General features: G+C 43.9%; 3 protein-coding genes and 1 long non-coding RNA gene across 4 annotated transcripts; 2 read left to right on the top strand and 2 right to left on the bottom strand.

Annotated features, from left to right (window-relative positions):
* Positions 1-340: 340 nt before the first annotated feature.
* LOC120665287 lies at positions 341-1221 on the top strand. The gene is made up of 2 exons (XR_005671135.1): positions 341-414; positions 510-1221. It is a non-coding gene; the product is annotated as an uncharacterized LOC120665287 (long non-coding RNA).
* A 4307-nt stretch (positions 1222-5528) lies between these two features.
* LOC120667687 (formin-like protein 6) lies at positions 5529-10067 on the bottom strand. The gene is made up of 4 exons (XM_039947713.1): positions 9988-10067; positions 6590-8436; positions 5972-6042; positions 5529-5877 (listed from the first exon to the last, which is right to left on the bottom strand). Exons 1-2 carry the CDS (start codon positions 10065-10067, stop codon positions 7332-7334), a joined length of 1185 nt encoding a protein of 394 aa, XP_039803647.1. The 3' UTR covers positions 5529-5877; positions 5972-6042; positions 6590-7331.
* Positions 10068-10640: 573 nt separating this feature from the next.
* Positions 10641-12650, top strand: LOC120665285 (transcription factor ILR3-like). The gene is made up of 6 exons (XM_039944807.1): positions 10641-10658; positions 10692-10935; positions 11076-11144; positions 11707-11784; positions 11892-12054; positions 12155-12650. Exons 2-6 carry the CDS (start codon positions 10826-10828, stop codon positions 12431-12433), a joined length of 699 nt encoding a protein of 232 aa, XP_039800741.1. The 5' UTR covers positions 10641-10658; positions 10692-10825; the 3' UTR covers positions 12434-12650.
* Positions 12651-12941: 291 nt separating this feature from the next.
* LOC120665284 (delta-1-pyrroline-5-carboxylate synthase 1) lies at positions 12942-19577 on the bottom strand. The gene is made up of 20 exons (XM_039944806.1): positions 19232-19577; positions 18417-18488; positions 18081-18287; positions 17836-17997; positions 17365-17642; positions 16822-16972; positions 16555-16719; positions 16337-16414; positions 16137-16226; positions 15936-16022; positions 15764-15850; positions 15593-15689; positions 15391-15494; positions 14845-14920; positions 14216-14366; positions 14052-14120; positions 13812-13878; positions 13598-13668; positions 13410-13489; positions 12942-13310 (listed from the first exon to the last, which is right to left on the bottom strand). Exons 1-19 carry the CDS (start codon positions 19289-19291, stop codon positions 13411-13413), a joined length of 2151 nt encoding a protein of 716 aa, XP_039800740.1. The 5' UTR covers positions 19292-19577; the 3' UTR covers positions 12942-13310; position 13410.
* Positions 19578-20591: the final 1014 nt, after the last annotated feature.

Here is a 20591-nt window from a genome sequence, read left to right as displayed (position 1 = left end):
CTGCTTCCTGCTCTATGCTTGGCCAAATGAAGAGAAGAGGAATAGAGAGACAGCAGGCAACGAAGACAATTTGTTAAGGCCTCCCTGATGCAGCCTTTGTGACTTAAGTCAGAGCATATATCACTATACTTAGAATCTGCACAGATCTGAACCTCCCTAACACTGAACAATATTAATATTCTGTCCTTTCTTTTCTTTTAGCGATTAATGTTACTCCTTTCAGTTTTTTCTCTGAGCTTATCGCTTGTCAGACATATTCTATTATTGATTATCCATTATCTTTCTTACCATTGAATGTCCAGATGCATCCAGTTGCATTAGTTTAGAAATTGAGAGCGTTGTGGAGCTTACAATATTACTTCACTCAGCATAAAGAGGATATTGCTATGTCGAGCGATCTGGGCGTTGTCAGTGGTTAGTAGATTTCTTCTTCCCCTCATTTCTTCATCTATGCATTGCCGATGTTGTTTTAACAGATATGATGCAATGTGGTTTGTTAATGGTGCTAGCTGTTGCGGCTTCTCCAATATTTTGGAATCCCTTGCTGAGGTGGGAGACGATTGGAGCATCCATGGTTGTATGAGAAAAAAAAGAACTTTTTACCATGGTTGTTCTGCAATTTGGTGGACATACCATGTGGCTCCATTTTAGTACATTCTCCTTTCCAGAAAAGATAAATGATCAAAATACCTCTAACACAGTAACACTAGCTAAAACTATAGAAAGGAGCGGCAAACATAGTTCCGCCATCTTCCTAGAGTTACCCTGCCTACTTGCTGCTTGCATATCTGTTTCTGTTACTCATTGAACAGGTGCAGCACCACGTTGAAGTTAATTTTCCAATAGCTCCATAGAGATCATCACTTTTTTTTTCTTACATCTTCCTGGAGGTACACTGCCTACTTGTTGCTTGCATATCTGTTTCTGTCACTCATTGAACAGGTGCAGCACCACGTTGAAGTTAATTTTCCCATAGCCCCATAGAGATCATCACTTTTTTCCCCTTCCCTGGCTGCTAATTTGAATGTTTAGCCTGACAGCATCTTTGGACTTTCCTATTTACCTGCAAGGTTAAATATGGCTGGCTCTTTGATCACAGATTTGCTTCTTTCCATGGATGTTCATAAACTTCCTCACACTCCACAGCTTCATAGTTGTTTAGGTTTCGTTCTCCTTTGTAAGGCACTGTGCAACCTACCGAAATAAGAATTGCATTGTCCCATTGAATGTATCATATAATAACATATTATCTGAATAATTGATATAGCAGAGTAAGATCTTTTACCATATATTCATTTTGCAACGATCAACAAGCAATGCTTTAAAAGCAGATGTATTGAATTAACAAGCTTGCTTTTGAACTCCTATATGAACAATGTATCATACGCCTAGGCATTAAGGCACAACCATTTTTATAAGGACCAAAAAGGATGATGAAAAGAGAGCTCAGTCTACACATTGAATTCAAGAATGATCTAGAGACATGAATCCTTTTGAGATAGGTACCTCTCTATAAAGTTATAATTCTATTGCAACCATTGTTGATTATTTCATGGTTGACAATTGATACGCCTCCATCTTACTGAAATAATCATATTAATTAATATAATAGAATTGCACCAAAACTATCAGTTTGTCATAGGTGTGAAACGACAATTACCAAGGCAACTACTAAGCAAACAGTTCTGAATCGAAGAATGCCAGCAAACATGGCAATAGCTTTCATTTGCATGATGTATACATGGTTTTCTAGAACTTAAGGCACGATGTACCTAGCAATGCAATTGTCCTTGGTTTAAAGCGAAGACTCAGGATGACAAATTCGTAATTATTCGTACAAAGCAAGTAGGGTGCGGCTCAAGTGTGACAACTCTTGCTTGTTCCTGCAATTGGTGATCAATGATGAACTATGGAGCAGACACAGAAACCAGTTAAATTCTCTTGCAGCTTTCATGTCAAAGGGTTTGGTCATCAGTTTGATGATGACAGTGATCCATACTTAGGCAAACTTGCATACCCTTATCTAGCAATCTGCAATCTTCAACAAAAGTTGTATCCAACTTTTAAAACAAAATTTGCCTTACTTTGAATGCTCACCTAAATCTCCTATGTTATGGTAGTACAACAAAATTTCTTGCTGTACTGATGGTTTAAGTTATAGAAATCACTATCACACCTAGAATTATAGCATTCAGAAGAATACTGGTTGTACCACTAGCAACTCAAGATTAACAGACCAATGCAGGTTTCCAAGGCTTTGCTTGCTCCAATGACCATATATCGATGTTATAAGCATCATTGATATTTTTGAATCCTAAACTGGCCCTCAAGGGAGGGCGCGGCAAAGCCGCGCATGTGTTTCTAGTCCCTCCGGAAATCCGTCACAGCTTTGATGGGGTCATGACGCCGCACGGCCTCGCCGGCGACGGTCATGGCTTCCACGCTCACCGTTTGAACCCGACGCATACCGGCGTTCTCTAGAGTGGGAGCCCTGGCCCCAGGACGTGGTCTCCAGCATGACGTGGCGCATAGAGACGCGGCACCACGCCGGTGCCGGTGCGCGGTGCGGTTGCCTCTGGCGGCTGGCGCACCAGGAAAACGGCACGAATGCACGATGGTCCCCCGAGTTCGCTCGCTCCTTGCCAAGAAAACTTTTTCTCGACCAACTTTGCCAAGAAAACTCACGGGCTTCGCACGTCACAATACCGACACCATCCTGGCGTCACGATGGAACATCTCCTCTGGTGAGGAAAAAAGGGGATTAGAGGTCGTCACGGACCATACAGCAGGGAGAATCTTCGCATCATCTGATGGGGCACCATCAATCGCCTGGGAGGGGAGGGAGACGGCACGGCAGCCTCCCAATGTGGCCGCCACCCGCGCAAGTCAATGACAAGCAAGCACCCGTAGCCACCAGCCCACCACGCGGTTCGGCAAAGACGTTGGATAAACAGGCAAGTTGGCCGGGGATCGGACCGGCCTTTGCCCGCCTCCCGAAGGGCACGGGCACTGTGGCGGACACGCGCGTCTCACCGCTTGCCCCGCGCCTAATCTTGGCTGGGTTATTCTGGAAGCTAAGCCAGAAATGATTACGTTAATCCAGAGTCAGGGGCTTTTGCGGATCCGTGCTCGGGCCCCTCAAGGCAATGAGGAATGCGTTCACGTTTATTGGGAGTGTGAGGCGTGTGGTATAATAATAATAATAATAATAATAATAATAATAATAATAATAATAATAATAATAATAATAATAATAATAATAATAATAATAATAATATAGCTATCATTCCCCGCAATGGCGCCAGAAAGCTTGTTGGTACTTTATAACGTCACGAATAAAATCCGCAAGCGCACGGATGCTCCGTGGCGTACCCAGAAAGCCCATGAGTGACAGAAAAGGCAATGCGATATTCAGCCGATAATAATATTATTATTATTATTATTATTATTATTGGGAGATGTGAGGCGTGTGGTATTATTATTATTATTATTATTATTATTATTATTATTATTATTATTCGCAAAATGTTTTCACGGCGGCTCCAAATTAGGATGTGTTTAGATCACTTTGCATTTTGCATTTTTAGAAGAGAATCTTCAATATTTGAAGTATTAAATGTAGACTAATCACAAAACTAATTACAGATCTGTCTGTAAACTATAAAGCAAATCTAATTAGCTTAGTTAATCCAGCATTAGAGCATGTTTACTGTAGCATTACTGTAACAATTTAGTGTCTAATCACATGATAATTAGGCTCATTAAATTCGTCTCGAGATTTACAGTTCATTTGTGTAATGTGATTTATTTTTTGACTACATTTAGTACACCATGCAAACGATTTATAAAAGTTTTGTATTTTGCGTTTTGGATCTAAACAAGGCCTTAGTGGGTTTTTCTGTTGTTTCCACACTAGTCTCGTAGAGTTTTTTTTATAGTACTTCTCAGTGTAAGAGCACACGAAACTACCGGTCATCACACGCTGACAGCACACACTTACCAGACCTGCTAGCTAGGTTTGAAAAGAGCACGTCCATTGTCCACGCCGGCCGCCGGGCGATTATCCGTGGATCGACCATGAAGTCACTATGAGCCTCCGGTGTCGTCATTGTGGCAACTAGTGGATTGCGCGCGCTCATAATTTCTTTATATTAAATCAATAATCAATATGGTTGGAGAAGATATGTGCGCGCATTTATATTTACCGTGTATTTGTTTCTTTTTTTAGAGTTATATAAATAGCTAATGTAATTAATTAAGCTTTTGTGCTACAAAATGCATATAGGTACGAACTCACAGTAGGTAACAATAATATTAATATTATACATTATTTGTAGGGAATTTTAATAGACAATAGATTACATTTATGTTACAACAAAACACTTTTTTATATGTACAACAAAACACATTTGGTGCTCTAGTAAAAGGCTAGAAACTACCAAGTACATAATCTAAATTCGAGCTATAGTTGCAGCTGTTTTGGGATGGTCTGAAAAGAGTTGCGTGCATAATTCCCTTTTAATCTTAAAGGTAATTATCATGGTAGTAAAAGATATTTTCATTTGCAGGGGAATGTACATTTATGAAAATGGTATGTACATCTTTTTTTATAAGATCTAACGGGTAAAAGAGAAAAAAGAAGTGAGTTAAAGTTTTAGAAAATTCTATTTTTTTCCAGGTGTAACCAAATAAGATCGTAACGTGTCTCAGTTTGTGCAAAACATCCCAGGTAGCTGATGTATAGCCCAAGTATTAAGGAGTGCATGTATGATAGTGTAAGCTGTTCAGGCAGCACAATGAGCATTTTTGGAACATCCCAGGTAGCTGATGTATAGCCCAAGTATTAAGGAGTGCATGTATGATAGTGTAAACTGTTCAGGCAGCACAAGGAGCATTTTTGGTCGTTAAAGAGTTAGGTGATTGCCTTTTTGTTTCAGAAAGCGCGATAACTGTTTGATTAAAGATTTAGTAGAGTTATCATTGTCATAAGATGGGCAAAGTAACTAAATGGTCCATACAGATTAGCATTCCAATAGTTCGAGGATAATTTTGCTGAAATAGCCCGATCAATCACATTTGGTTAAGGTAGCAAGATGCAAAATATTTGCAATGGAATTGTGCTCTCTTGTTGGCCATACAGACATGCACCATTGCTTTATTTTCAAAACGCTGCGCAAAATTAAACAAGCAGTTCTAATATGGAACAAAGAACTTAAATACTTAATATGCATTAGATAGAGGTTTAGTCCTCATAACTATTAATTCTTACTAAGGCACTCCAAGTGCTATTGGTGATCCTTGGTCATGGCTTTGTACAGCTAGTGCTGTTTTTGTACAAACAGTTGCTTTATGCATTCTTCAACAGGTAGTGAAGCTACAAGGCTCAGTGCAGAACCAAGTATAGGGACTCACAGTTCAATCCTAGGATGCTTATTTTTTTCCCCAGTTATCATGTACTGAGCCTCTAGTGGTTGGCATACATTTCCGAAATATCAATAACCAAATTAACGTACCTGAAGTGATTGTCATGATGGTTCTACTTTATAACTGCTGGGAAAACCATTTTACAATTACAAATGGTAAAATGGTTTCATTTCTTCCTGCCTTTCATATATACTGGCCAACGTGTGAACATGGAGAAAACAACTATCCTTATTCATTGATCGAAATGTGAACATGAAGAAAACAAAATGTACTTGTTCATGTCCTGTCAAGGTCCAATCTATGTATAAACACAAGAAAAAAAATTCAGATTCACAAGCTCCAGGATGTAATAATTGATGGACCGAATGATCCTATTGTTTGATGCTGCTACCGGCAGCGGTGAGCCATTAACATGATCTGGAGCCCAACTTAGAGTGCAGAATATTCATCCTTCTGTAATATAAAATAGACAACAGGAGCATTAGAGAAAGCACATTATATCGAACTTAGATTATCAACAACAGGCATCAGGCATTGTCTTTCTTACATCCTTATCAGTGTAAGCTTGTAGAACAACAAAGCTACCAACTTGCAAGATCAGGAGGAAAAATAGGTGGCCTGCGGACATAAGAGGTAAAAGTACCATTTTTGCAATATAATTAATATTAAAAGATTATCTCACAGGCAAAGCAATGTTGCTGCCATCTACTCAATCAGTAGCATGTTTACTCTGTATTTTGAGTATTTAATTAAAACATACCATTCAATATTATTGCCTAGAATAGATAGGAACCACATTTTTTTATCTAGATACTAATGTAACCCACTCAGTTTACTGTCATTGTATCATATGCCTTCAAGACATGGATAGCTCAGGATCATTGAAACAGGTGCAAATATCAATATTCAAAATAGAGAAAATATTTAAACGAAGTCGGAATGACCTGCAAGAGATATACATACTGTTTAGTGACAGCAAATCTAAGAACCTAATAGACCAACTTAATTAGTTTGTTCAGGAGAAAAAGTAATAGCATGAGGATTCCTTTCATGAGTTGGTGCTATGATAAATCAAATATCCACAGGGAGCATCAAAACTTCTATCTAAACAGTGGTAAAATTCTAAAAGGCAACAACGGAGGAGGAGAGATTAGGGAAAGCCAACCTGTCAGCCATTGAGGAATGACTGTGCGCGTACCGTAGCTTGTTTGATGGCTAGCTAGTGGAGCTTCAGTTGATCTTGCTACTTTTGGGTTCTCATAGGATCTGGTGTTGACCTGTTGAAGGAATATTGTTTAGGAAATGACATGGTTAGACTACAATGAAATTTGAAACAGAGTTACTTATTACTATTTGAAGTTTAGTTAAAAAAAGGGTTGACAGAAGAAACTTATGCACAATATGCAGGAGGTTTTTCGACATTGGTTAACACATTTTTAATTATTGCACATATCCTTCACACAAGCTTGTTTTTCCAAGGGTTCATGTTCATGTTCTTGGTGAACCTACATTGTCAAGCATCAGAAGCGTAAACACAAAGACAGTTTGCACTCTACTCGCAAAATTGGTTACACCTCTTTAACTGGTCAGACAAGCATACAAAACATACCATCGCTAATTGTATCATTTGGGCCAATTCAAAAAAATCAGAACACAGAATCTGAATCGTGTATCAAAAGAGCAGAGGACCAAAAGAGAAGAGGTCACCAGTAATTAGAAGCTGATGCCAGACGCTGATGCTATGCGTGGACCTATTCCTGGCCGTCGCCGTCTCCACGATGCAGAGCTTGAATGGAGGCCGAGAACCTGGACACAGGCGAACACCGAATCTGAATCGGGTATCAAAAGAGCAGAGGACCAAAAGAGAAGAGGTCACCACTAATCAGAAGCTGATGCTATGCGTGGACCTATTCCTGGCCGTCGCTGTCTCCACGATGCAGAGTTTGAATGGAGGCCGAGAACCTGGACACAGTCGCTGCAGGCATCACGGGCGGATGATGAGGGGAGATGCGGCCGTGGTCACAGGAGCCGTTCCGGCAGTCTCGCTCGCCACGACGCCCTCCCGCTCGTCGCCCACTCCATGTTTCGCACGGCCTCGGCTGCCGTGGCCATGGTCTCCAAGCTCCATCACCGCCGTGGGGGGCTGCCACACCAAACTGCCTGACCGTGCGCGGTGCGCCCGTGCCGCAGGATGTGGGTCCGCGGCGGCCGGATCTGGTGCCTGGCAGACCCATGGCCAGGGGTCGGAGGAGCATGGAGCGGGATGTGGAGAGCCGTAGTTGGAGGAGCAGTAGCGTGGCCGGCGCCCACTCAAGCGCCACGCGCACCGCCACGGAATCCGCTGCAAAACGGCGTGGCGCGGGGACCGCCCGCTCGCCGCGCGACCGAGAGAGAGATGCGGCGAGGAGGTGCGCAAGGACGTACGGCTGGGGCGAAGCAGGGAAGCGCGGCGAGGTGGCGCGGCAAGGAGGCACGCCCAGGGGGAGCCGCCGAGTGAAGTGAGGAGGACTGAGGAGGGAGGCCGGCTGAGCCCGCCGTCGCCGCTGAGCCGCCACGGAGCTCGAGGCCGATCGAGCTTGAGCGCCGACGAGGGAGGCCGTGGAGCTCGTGCTCCTGATCGGCCGCTGGAGAGGGCCGGTCGGAGCAGTAACCGCGGCCGCAGGAGCACGGCCCGGCCAGAAGGAGGAGGGCAGTGGATCAGGCAGCTGCCGCCACCGGGCCCGTTCTCCTGCCGCGCCGCCAGGAGCAACGGCCGCGCGAGGCGGGGGGGGGAGGGAACCAGTCCGGTCCGAGCTCCGCCCGGCGTGCCGCCGGGAGCCGCGGGCGACCGCCTCCCGCCGGTGGAGGCCGTGGCCGAGCTCCACCTCGGTGCAGGAGAGAGGGGCGGCGGTGCGGGGTGGAGGGAGCGGGCAGCGGCAGTGCGGAGGTGGGGGCGGGGGCGGGGCAGTGGCGACCCGGTGGAAGACCGTGAGGATGCAGCGAAATTTTTCTAATCTATGGGTAGGAAGCTTCCTGGAAGTACCAATGGGAAAGGGAGCTCAGGGACGAAGACGAAACAGCGGGGGCAGTGGTGTTAACCGGCGAGAACGGAAGGCGGCGCTGACAAAAAATTGAAAAGGCAATGTGAAAAGAAGGTCGGTAGGAGGAAATACGAGAGATCAGCTACATCGTGGATGTAAAATCAAGCGGCCACGGAAATTTGGGATGACGTGGCCACACCGAGAGGCCACCGCCTCGTGGGGGAATGATACATAGAAATGCTTTCCTTTTTTAAAACAAAAAAAAGCGGCGCGACGCTCTTTCGGAGCTTTGCTAGAGGAACGTGACGCCTACGTCACGTATTTAAATGATGCATTATCTAGCTAATAGCATCGTCCAGTTGCTTCGTATTAAGGCTTGTTTAGATGCAAAATTTAAAATTCCAAAACTATCACATCGAATATGTGTGAACATGCATGGAGTATTAAATCTAGATGAAATAAAAAACTAGTTGTATAGTTTGTTTGTAAATAACAAGACGAATCTAATGAGTCCAATTAGGCCATGATTAGACACTAAATTGCTATAGTAAAGCTATGGTAAACATGTGCAAATGATGAATTAACAATCTTAATAAATTTGTCTCGTAGTTTACATATAAATTATATAATTAGTTTTGTGATTAGTTTATATTTAATACTTCAAATGTGAAAAAATTCACTTTCAAAAACTTTACACGAAGCAACTAAACATAGCCTAAGACACACCATGTTGAAGTTATTATATCGAAGGAAGAACAGTGCTAGACACATAGAAATGGGTACAATATGTTTTTCTGTTGGTTTTATTTTCTTGTTTATTATGCTGAAACAAAGAACTATATGATACGCAGAAATGAAAAAAATAAACATTTTTTTATCCATACAGGTGTTGGGTTGCTCCACACGGTTCGGTACACAGATAAAATATTATATATGCATCCGGCTTAACCTCACTCAAACCGTACCAAAATCCCCATGAGAACTCAGATAATCAATAACAAGACGAATCCGAAATTCCTGGTAGCCGAAGGATGGCGTAGTACAGGAAAACTTTCCCAAGCGACTTCACCACTCAAATTTTAGACACACGGGTGTTCCTTCATCACACAAGTACCAAGCCGCATCTAGTTACACGTTCGGGTGATTAGTCTCAACTCATGCCAAAATCGCGCTATGCACACCGTCTCTTCATTGTATGCCCAGCTTCTTTTACTTGTAAAAAGGAAAAAAACTAATAACTACTCTCTCTGTTCTAAATTATAAGTCATTCTAAAAATTTTAGAGAGTCAAAGTTTTTCAAATTTGACTAAAAATATATAACTAGATAATAACATTTATGATACCAATTAAGTATCATTAGATTTTTTGTTAGCTATATTTTCATAGTATAACTATTTGATGTCATAAATCTTTGTGTTTCTCTCTGTAATTTTGGTCAAACTTTGAGATGGTTTGACTCTTCAAAATTTTTGGAATGACTTACAATTTAGAATGGAGGGAGTGCCTAACCACACGCCACAAACAAAGGCCTCGATCACCTCACGCCCGGCCGGCCCTGTAGGAAAGCGACGGCGCGATGGCGGCAGTGCCGTGCATTTCTCCTCGCGCCATGGCCTTCGCCATGGCCCCCTTCGTGGCTTTATCGCCGTGGCTACTACTATACCGCCGTGCCGCTGAAAACCGACGGGGACGGAACGGGACGGGAGGATCGAGCGGCGAGTGCCGAAAGGCCTCCGAATCTCTTGACCCCTCGGCCGCTGCTCCCTCCGTATTCCGAAATGAACCCGGCGGCCGGCGCCGGTGAACCGGCCGGTCCCCGTGCCGCTGCTACGTGGACCCGCACGACACGGGCTCGTCCACGCGACCCGGCTCAGCTCCACACGGGCTCCCACCGAGCCGCGCGGCCGCGCCAACCCCACTGGAATTATCGACCCCTATTTTTCTTTTCTGTTTTTCCCGAGGCGACCAGCGCGACACGCACCCGACCGATTAAACTAGAGATTCCGGCGGAACCATCCGCCCACGGCGGCGGGGCCCAGCCCAGCCCAGCCGCCCAGGGTGGAGCGAGCGAGCCACGCGACCCCATTCGCCGATTCGCCCGCACCCAGGCCGTTTTTTATTCGCGAAAAGCCACCCCGCGGGAGGGGGAGGTCAGGGAGCCCGGCGTCCGTCCATGTCGCGTGTTGTTTAGACGCGCCAAAAGGCAAAAGGAAGGTGGGGGGGAGGCGAGGCTGGGGCGGGCACAAGCACGAGCACGCACGCGCGCGATCCACCCCTCACACGGCAAGCAAGCGGAGGCGTCCTCCGTCCCCTCCCCCGGCTCGTGCTCGCCCCGCGCCTTGCTCGCAAAGATCTGCTGGTGGCTCGGCCCGCGGGCCGCGATGAGCTGCGGGGGGCAGGCCGGCGGGTGGCTGCTGGACTACGGGCTGGTGGAGGAGGAGATCCAGGGCTCCGAGTTCATCTACATGGTCGACGACCCGGCCGTCTCCAGGTGAGGACTGAGGAGGGAGCTGCCGAGCTGCTCCTCCGGCGGGGGGTCCTCCTTGATGCTTCTTTGGTTGGTGGCTTGGGATGGATTGTTGATGTGTTGTTGGCTAACTGCTGGTGGTGGCTGATTGGTCTGGTTTGCAGCGTGATACTGGGGTTCGATGCTCCCAGGAAGGAGGACGGCGTCCAGGACAACCCCGCCGCCAAGAAGAGGCAACCCTCTTACCTTGTTCCTTTCACTTGATCCTTAGCCTCTAATAGTTAGGCTTGGTGATTTTAGCGAGCTGTTGGTTGCTTGTTCGTTACTAGTATTATCACCAATCACCTTCTTCTCGACTTATCTAGTAGCACATAATAAACTATCTAATTAGCAGTTCTCTGAATTTGTTAGGAGGAAGGTTGAATTTGTTCAGGAATCGGCAGTCTAGCTGTTAGCTTATAATTCTTAAAAGAAAACCAGCAGAGTACTCGATTCTAATTCTGAGGTTATGATATTGCACATAAAAGATAGAGTATTAATTTGCAGAGACATCTACCGAATTTGCTGTCTAATAATTATGCTCCACTTTGGAAGCTTTGGCATGTGCCGATCCATAATCTGTGGCCCGGTTTCACTGCACAGTCAAAGTCAGAACTAGCAGTGTTGCCGGAAAGTGGATGGTGTCCACATCGCAGATGCTGGGAGCTATCACAAACTTTAGGACCAATTCTGGTGCCCGCGAGTTCGCGAGCGTAATTTGACGGGGTTTCTTGTTTCCATTTTTCTTCTTTTTAGATCCCGGCCGGAGTCCAGCGCCCCACCCGGCACCAAGGCTTGCCGTGAAAAGCTCCGGCGAGACAGGCTCAACGAAAGGTGTGTTGAAGAGTTCAGACATTCAGTGGTCAATATGAATCTCCCAAAGCGTAGGCATAACACGAGTATGATTATCTTCAACCATCTGCTTTGATGTGCTACTCCAGGTTCAACGAACTCTGTGCCATCTTGGAGCCCGGGAAGCCGCCCAAGGCCGACAAAGTCGACATTCTAAGTGACGCTGCCCGCCTCCTGAACCAGCTGCGTGCTGAGGCCCAAAAGCTCAAGCAATCAAATGAATCGCTCCAGGATTCCATCAAGAGCCTCAAGGTATTAACTGACACGGCTTCTGGATATCATTCCTAGTATGAACCTCTGAAGCATGTCTTAGTTCAGAGCTTTTATTTACTGTTTCAATGTGTGACCGCAGGCTGAGAAGTCTGAGCTGCGCGACGAGAAGACGAGGCTGAAGGCCGAGAGGGAGAGGCTGGAGCAGATGCTCAAGGGCGTCAGCGCCGCGGCTGCCCCGGCACCCTTCCTCCCGCACCCTGCCGCATCCGCGCCGTCATTCCACCCGGCCGCGTTTGCCCAGGCCGGCAAGTTCGTCCTGTACCCCACCTACCCGCCACCGGCCGCGTTCTGGCAGTGGATACCGCCGACGTCCCTGGACACGTCCAAGGACCCTGCGCACTGGCCGCCGGTCGCGTAGTCGGCCAACTGGGCTTTGCACCTGGTGTAGAATTTGACCAAAGCACGCCTGAAGAAAACTTCGGGGGTTGCTGATTGTGTAGCAGTGTTTGTGCTTTGTGTCGTGGATAAAGGTCAGTGAGTGACAGGATATACTAAAATTCAGCTGATCATTGCCGATGGAGATGTCTATGTAACAGTCCTAATTTTAAAGCAATGAAGGTGATATGATTAAACTAGGCCGCTATTCTCAGAGAACATTGAAAATCGGGTTATTTGGACACAGATCTTGGCTGGCTCATTCATCTCCTCAAGTTGTCACAGTTTAACATCTACCTCAACCATTCAAGCCTGGTTGCCCTTAAACTCATCTATGAACAAACCGGAAAGTTGGAATAAACTTGAAATTCCGGCTTCCTATGATTGGAGATGTAGAGGTAATAACTCTGAAGTCTGAAGGACAATGTCATGAGATCAAATAAGGATGCTTAAGATCATGTAACAAGAACAACGTGATACTAGCAAGCAACTAAGTTAACACAAGAATTACGATATTATATGGCTCGATTAGACTGAAATAAACTAAACAAAACAATGCAATCAGTTTCTCTGTTTCAACCTACACACAGATTCGGTACAATAGTGCTCACTCTTACTCTCAGCACCGCTTTACTTTATTGTAACACTGGGGAGGCAGCTGGGGCCTCCACTCTCATACTGAATGACCTACTGAAACGCCGCAATAAGATGTTTTTTTTTTGCAGAATGACCGAATAATACAGTCTATGGATTCTCCGTCCTCAATCTCCAAAAGATTCACCATTTCCTGCTTGTTGTCTGATGAAACTATCAGACTTCACAGGATAAGCACTGAATCATCGATCAGGCTCAAACGCAACCTGCAGAATTGGACAGGAAAGTTCATTCCTACCCCCTATCATTTAATAGTATGCAATATGACTTGCAAGAGCTTTATAGGGAAATTAACCATTACTTGCCTCATTGCAAAGGAAGGTTCTGATGGGTGTATGCAACATCCTTGTCACCATTCACCACTTGCCCACTCCCACGCATGATCCTACAGATCAAAATTGGCATATGGTTGCGTGGTTATTCATACACAATAGCGGGGAAAAGCAAATAGACGAATAACTGGTGGACAGGGATTGAATGAAAAGCTACTTACCAACGTGTTGTTAAGAGACCTTCAACACCCACTGGTCCACGAGCATGTATGCGCCCTGTGCTTATGCCAACCTATTGAAGACATTGCAAAAGTTCAAATACGAAGACAAACGGTAACTGGTCAACAAAACAACATATAAAGTTACTTATGCCGACCAACTAAAAATATTCCCATTATTTCAATAACCAAAAACAAGCTTAAAAAAATGAAGTACCTCAGCACCCAATCCAAAGCGAGCCCCATCAGAGAATCGTGTACTCGCATTATGAAACACAGCAGCACTGTTGTAAATTCATAAGCAAAACAGAACATTTGTTAGATATTTAATCATCAATGGATTAAAAATAATAATAATGAACTTGAACACAGTAATAAAACAAAAATATGTGATCACTAATTGCACAATAGTAAAAATGAATTAAAAAAAAGAAAGGGTGCTGAAGTTTAAACATACCTATCAACTTGACGCAGAAAAGTTTCTGCTACTTTGCTATCTGTAGTGACAATGCAATCTGTATGTGCACTGAAATGAGAGGACAAAGCCAATAAGACAAAGTTAAACTTCTCAGGTTTATTACATTTTAACAATTGAAGAAGGAGAGGGACGACAGAAGGTACCTTCCATAACGATGTATATGGTCAATTGCTGATTGTACATCATCAACAAATTCAACTGTGCAGGCCATAGAGCTATATTCGTGATGGAATGAATCAGCTTTTGGAATGGACAGTACTTCATGCGCAACAGGCCCTCCATAAATAGAAACTCCTGAAATACATCGCACTTTTCTTTCTAAGCAGTGAAACAAAAAATGAAAGCGATAAACAAATAGCCCTCCAAAACAATCTTTTGTGAATTTGAACACTGGACAACCTACATGGTTAAATTAGCTCAATAAAGCATGCCATATCCAAAGTGGCAAAAAAATGCCATGATACAAGAGAGGTAGAGATCTGCTAACAATAATACTAATAGATAAGTAACTAAGTGGCCTGTTTCAGGCATTATGGTGCTTTTTTTTTCTTTTCCACAAATACACTTATTTTCATGTGGTCACTGCCAACCTTTTTCCTTTGTCCAATCCTAGCAGAAGTATAATATGAGAATTTCAAAAGATTATCTAAAGCAGTACAGCTAACTTGATTCTACAACAGAACAAAATGTAGAACAATGCCAGGATAACTGTATCAAGCAACATGGAGCTGTTATATTCGTAGGTTGAGCGAGTAAAGAGTGAAAAACAAACCTTCTGTTTTGAGTGATATCAGTATGTCATCAAGACCTGGGGACTTTATAAGATCTTTATGAACAAGTAATGTTTCCTGCATAAAAAAGTCAAATGTTATTTACCTGAAAAATAAGTAGCAATATCACAGGAGTTATGCTTAAGATAATTTCATAGTACCAAAATGATATCAACTTTACAAGTAAAGGTTCTTCAAAGCAAAAGGTTTATTTACAAGGAATTAACATCTTAATATGATAATTTTAGTTGCAAATTAAGTTAATTTGCAAGAGAAAAGGTTAACACTTTACGGTGAATCATGGCATTTCCTTCTATGATTATCGGTTATGTACATCTCATGTTTGGAAAGAAAAAACACAACATGCTAAGGATAATTAAACAGAAACTGGTTAGCTCATGTCTAAGCATACACTTCAGTAATATTATGTGTATAAAGGTTATTTACTTGGCTCTCTTGAATTAAAGGTGCACCACGAAAGTTATGTACAATGGAAGCTGCAGAGGGGATGCATTATATACTATACATTTTACCAAATTAGACTATACCATTGCATTGCAGGCTGCTGGGTAATCAATTTTGGCATCCATCACAATTCGTTTTGCTATATCCATGTCAGCTGACTTGTCAATGTATACATGACAGACACCATCTGCACAGAAAAATTATCAAAATCACATAACAGTCAACATATTTTAAAATTTTTGACAACTGTTTGTACTGAAAAATAACATTGCAAGATATTTTTACCTGCATGGCCAAGAACAGGGATCTTAGTTGATGCCTTGATTTGAGAAACCAGCTTATTGCTACCTCTTGGAATTACAAGATCAATGACATCATCAAGCTGTACAGCGTATTATGAGTTTATGGGCACATTGGTGCAATCGTTATTTTTTTAAATATTTATTGCATACTCACCTTTAGCAAGTCAGCAATCTCATCTCTGCTTGTAACAAGGCCAATAAGTCTTTTACCAACACTGTCAGGAAGGGCATCAGTTATAACCTACGAAGAAAAAAAATTCTTAGGATAGGAAGCTAAAACATGCCATATTAATAGTAACCTACAAGCACAAAGCCTAAGAAAATACCTTATGCAGTATTGTATTTGATCTCATGGCTTCTTTTCCACCTTTAAGGAGAAGGCCATTACCACTTCGAATTGCTAAAGATGCAATCTGCGCGATGGTATCAAGGCTTAAAGAGAGTTTACTAATATGCCTAAGTACGACACATGCCTAAGGCACATGACGGAGAAGTAACTATAGTAAATTATATTAAAAAAAAGATACCTGGACCAAGGCATCTGGCCGTGACTCGAAAACAATCAAGAGGACACCCAAAGGGCAAGATGTTTTCTCCAGAACTAAATTTTCAGCAATCTGAAATGGTACTCTCTTGGTTACAGTATTTGCAGATGTAACATTTTACCATTTCTACAAAGGTAACAGCTTCATTTCTTAGAGAGTATAAACTTAGTATAAGAAGTCACCTCTGTTCGTTTGAGTATTTGGTTGATAGGGTCTTCCATATTTGCAAGAGTGCGGATGGATTTTGCAAGGCTTGCAATCTGAACAATAATGCAACAAAAGATGAATCAGAGGAAATTATAGCATGAAAGAAAAAAGAATGCAACAGAATTTCAACAAATCGAAAATATCATAAGTAACTTGAAATTAATATCTAACTGCAGTTAGATACTGCACCTACCTTTCCTGGCTTTAGGGTCAATCTAGCAACCAAAGATTTCTCATATCCAGCATCTTGTGCTGCAAGTACATCTGCTTCATTCTCAGCTCTAATTAAATCCTCATTTGCCTCTAGAGCATCGGCAACATCTAACAATATTTTCTTGCGCTCATCTGATGACAAATTCTGTTTCAGAGGTCCACAGAATTAGTATAACACATCCAGCAAAACAAAGTTGGTCAATAGTACTTTGCATCTTTCAGCGAGCATTATGTTGGGCTAACATACCTGTAGGCGCCTGGAACATTCCCTTGCAGCAACAGCCATCTCACGGGCACTAACATCCTTGGATGGTTCCCACAAACTTGCATCCTTATGAAAGAGAGTACCAATTTTCTCTCCTTGAAGAACTCTAAGGATGCTCTGAGATGCAAATCCACTTCCAGAATAGTAACCAAGTTAAACCTTTGCAACCATATTTTTTGGAGACAAACATATCTTGCTGCATATGGACTTTACTAGGTTCTATCAAGGGACAAATGAACTCTATTTTCACAAGCTATAAGGGATGAACTACAGAGAACTTCAAAGGTATAAGATAAAATCCATGATAATGCTTCCTGAACTAAAAAGAAACCAACAGTATGTTGAAGCAAGGATGCAGCATAAGATATGAGGAGCATGAAATGTGTGAAAAGCGATTGTTCTTTCAAAAAGTTCTTCATTCAGATGTAAGTGATACATGAGTCATATAGCAGACCATAACAAATATACAATGAAGCAGAACAGTAGCATGACTAAAATATCGGAAATTAAGGCAACATTCAATACCTTGTAATAACAACAGGCGTGCCACTGTTTGAAGCCACAAAAGCGGCCTTCACTTTAGCAGTCATTCCTCCTCTACCTACACGCGACTTGTCCCCAAATGTAATTTCATTGTGATGTTTCTCCTTAATGTAGGTATGTATGATCTTTGATTGAGGTTCACTTGGTGGACCACTGTAGAGGCCATCCACATCACTTAGTAGAACAAGTAAGTCAGCTTTGAGTTCAATTGCTAGCAGACCTGCTAAACTGTCATTATCCCAAAATATACCAGAGGAATCCTGTAAAAATAAATTGTTGATTAGCATCAGAGTAAGAATGCTGAACTCTTGATACTTTCTTTAGGAACTAGAGCTGTCTTTTCCCCATACAAAATTAAGGTCCAAGCGCATAATGGCAATATCACACATAAAACGGCGCACTACAAATAAATATGCTACAAATTCCGAATTTACTGAATGGTACAGCACACACCTCATATGGAGCCTTTCTAGTGCTGATAGCATCATTTTCATTAAATACTGGTACAACTTTAAGATCTAACAGTGACTCAACAGTCTCGCGGAGCCTCTCCCGGAAGTTTGGATTCTCAAAATCACTGTCTGTCACAAGCAGTTGAGAAGAGGACACATCAAGCTGCATCACAAGAAGTTCATCATTAGAAACAGATGAGCAAGGTAATTTGTCAGTAAATTTCAATGGTAAGTTAACAAACACACTTGGTTAAATAACATGTCGTAAAGAGCCATGAGGCCAGTCTGACCAACAGCAGCACAAGCCTTTCCATCCAGCTCCATCTGTGGCTTTTGCAGATCAGCAAAGCTGCTATTGACAAGTTTCCGGTACTTGAGCCTCTGCCTCCCCACACCGACAGCACCAGAGGTGACTATGATCACCTCGTATTCAAGAGTGTTCAGTTCTTTCACCTACATTCAAATATTTGGTGTATTCAAGAGTGGTCAGTTCTTTCACCTACATTCAAATATTTGGCTAAGAATCTTCACCTAGTTCTCATTGTTTGTTGGAACATTCTAAAAGCTCGGTAGAATTATTACCTGCTCGCACAGAGCTCCAAGCCTGCCCAAAGCCAGTCGCCCATCGTGTCTGGTGACAACTGCAGTGCCCACCTGCCACGCAAAAAGGTATGAATCAGTTCTAATCAACTGAGATATGGAGGAGATGCAGACTGATTCCTCAGACGGATAGGTACTTGCCAAAAGTTGCCAGCTTCGTAGTGGGACTGCACACTACAAATGCCTAGCTCGAAACAACCCCCCCCCCCCCCCCCCCCGAGACCAACATGTTCCATCGCCCTTTGCCCGTTCAATTCCAAAAACTAATCCAGCTGCCAGTATTCCCCGGAAAACCAGAGGAGAAAACTACAGGGGATTCGAACAACGTGTATATCACATATGAAAAGCATCAGCGACCTCGCGAGAGCATCGAAATTCAGATATGATGGCATCTCCATGCATTTCCCATCCGATAGAAATCAGAACGAACTTACACAGATCATAATATGACTCCCAAACATAGAGGAGTCAACGAACATCGCGATGCGTACCAAACTTCGCCATCAACCCGTCACCTCAACCACTCAAGGTACAAGTGAGGGAAGCAAAATCTAAAAGCCAAACAAAACCCTCCTGCCTCACCACTAGTCCAGAAGGGGAGAACGCAAAATCGAACAAGCTTACTCCATAATTATTTCGCGCTACGATCCAAAAGGAAAAAGATACACGAATAAGAAAATGCTGCAGAACACGACGAACGCAATGCAAACAGCACCGAACAAGCCTCGCGCGAATCCGCAAAGGATTTAGATCTAACAGGCCATCCGGCGGCGCCAATCGGACGATTCGCTAGTCACCTTGATGATGACGCGTTTCACGTCCTTCATGAAGCTCCGGGTCCGGTCCGCGGTCGCCATGGCCGGCGGCGGCGCTTCTAGCTCGACGCCGCCCCTGCTCCTCCGTCTGCCCTCCCCGTCACTTATCCAGTATTTTTCGGGTGGGGGCGAGCTCTCTCTCGCCGCCGCAATCGCGAGGAGGGCGGAGGAGAGAGAGAGCGGATTTTGAAGTGGTGGTGGCCTGGTGGGATGGGTGAGGGCGCTGGGCGCAGAAATCGCACCAGCGCAACAACCTGCCGCGGGCTGCGCCGCCGCCACGGTGCTCGATTTATCTATCCGATCCGATTAGGGGATCGACGGAGGAGGGCGCACGGCTCCTCCGCTAACGTGGCCCGCCCGTCTGATGCGAGAGGTCTCGTGGGACGCACGTACCCGGCGGCGTTTGGTAGGTCGTTGGACTTCAAGGAGTAGAGATTTTGTTGCAAAATGCGGTCAAGATGTGTATTGACCATATTTTTTAAAAAAAATAATTTTAGGCAAAAGAAGGACGGTCAGAGGTCGATAATGGCGGTCTTCGCGCTGGGGTTTTAATGGAAGGGAGGCTGACTACGATACATTAAAAAAAAGAGTTGAATGGAAGCAGTGTACGTAGCGTTGATACTCAAACAGCGGAAGTGGAGACAGATGAAAGGGATATCCAGGAGGCTGTTTGGATATGCTAAAATGGAGGTGCTAAAATTTAGATCAATATACGCTAATGGGCCAAACTTAGACTGATGAGAGCTAATCTAGGACTAATGGACTCTAATGATCAGTTAGCTCTTAGTTTAGCGATTGCTAGCACCGGTATCCTATCCAAGCATCCGATGCTAGAGGAGAGGGAGAGAGAGTGAAGGGTGTGGTATGTGAGCTCCAGTTTAATCTATGGGTAAGGTGCAACACAATGCTAATGCTATACATTGGACTGAATTTTACTAAGATAACAATCATGACATGACTAAGTCCTAACACCCTCCCAGGTGCCATATACTGCGGTTGACTTAAGTGGGCTAAAGTTTAGCCTTTTAGATCCGAACACACCCTTTTATGTATGTCATATATTATCACATTTCGGAAAAATTACCAAACAAATCACACGCTATTTAATTTTTTCAAAAATTTCTTTTCATCGTTGAGCTCAAAACCCTCCTAGATCCCGAGCCCTCTTTCTCGAAACCTTTTCCTGTTCCAAGTGTCCGATTTCTAACCCCGGCTCTTTCCCTGTTCGCCCTCGACCCGCGCGACGCGCCCGACCGAGCGCGCGTGCCCGACGTCGCGCGTGCCCGACCGGGCGCCGAGATAGCGGCGCGAATCCCTCCCTCTCCTTTTTCTCTCTCTCCCC

Source organism: Panicum virgatum, chromosome 3N (assembly GCF_016808335.1).
Source record: "Panicum virgatum strain AP13 chromosome 3N, P.virgatum_v5, whole genome shotgun sequence".
In the NCBI taxonomy this organism is placed as follows: domain Eukaryota; kingdom Viridiplantae; phylum Streptophyta; class Magnoliopsida; order Poales; family Poaceae; genus Panicum; species Panicum virgatum.
The sequence above is the reverse complement of the archived record's forward strand: the minus strand, read 5'-3'. Positions and strand labels throughout refer to the sequence as shown.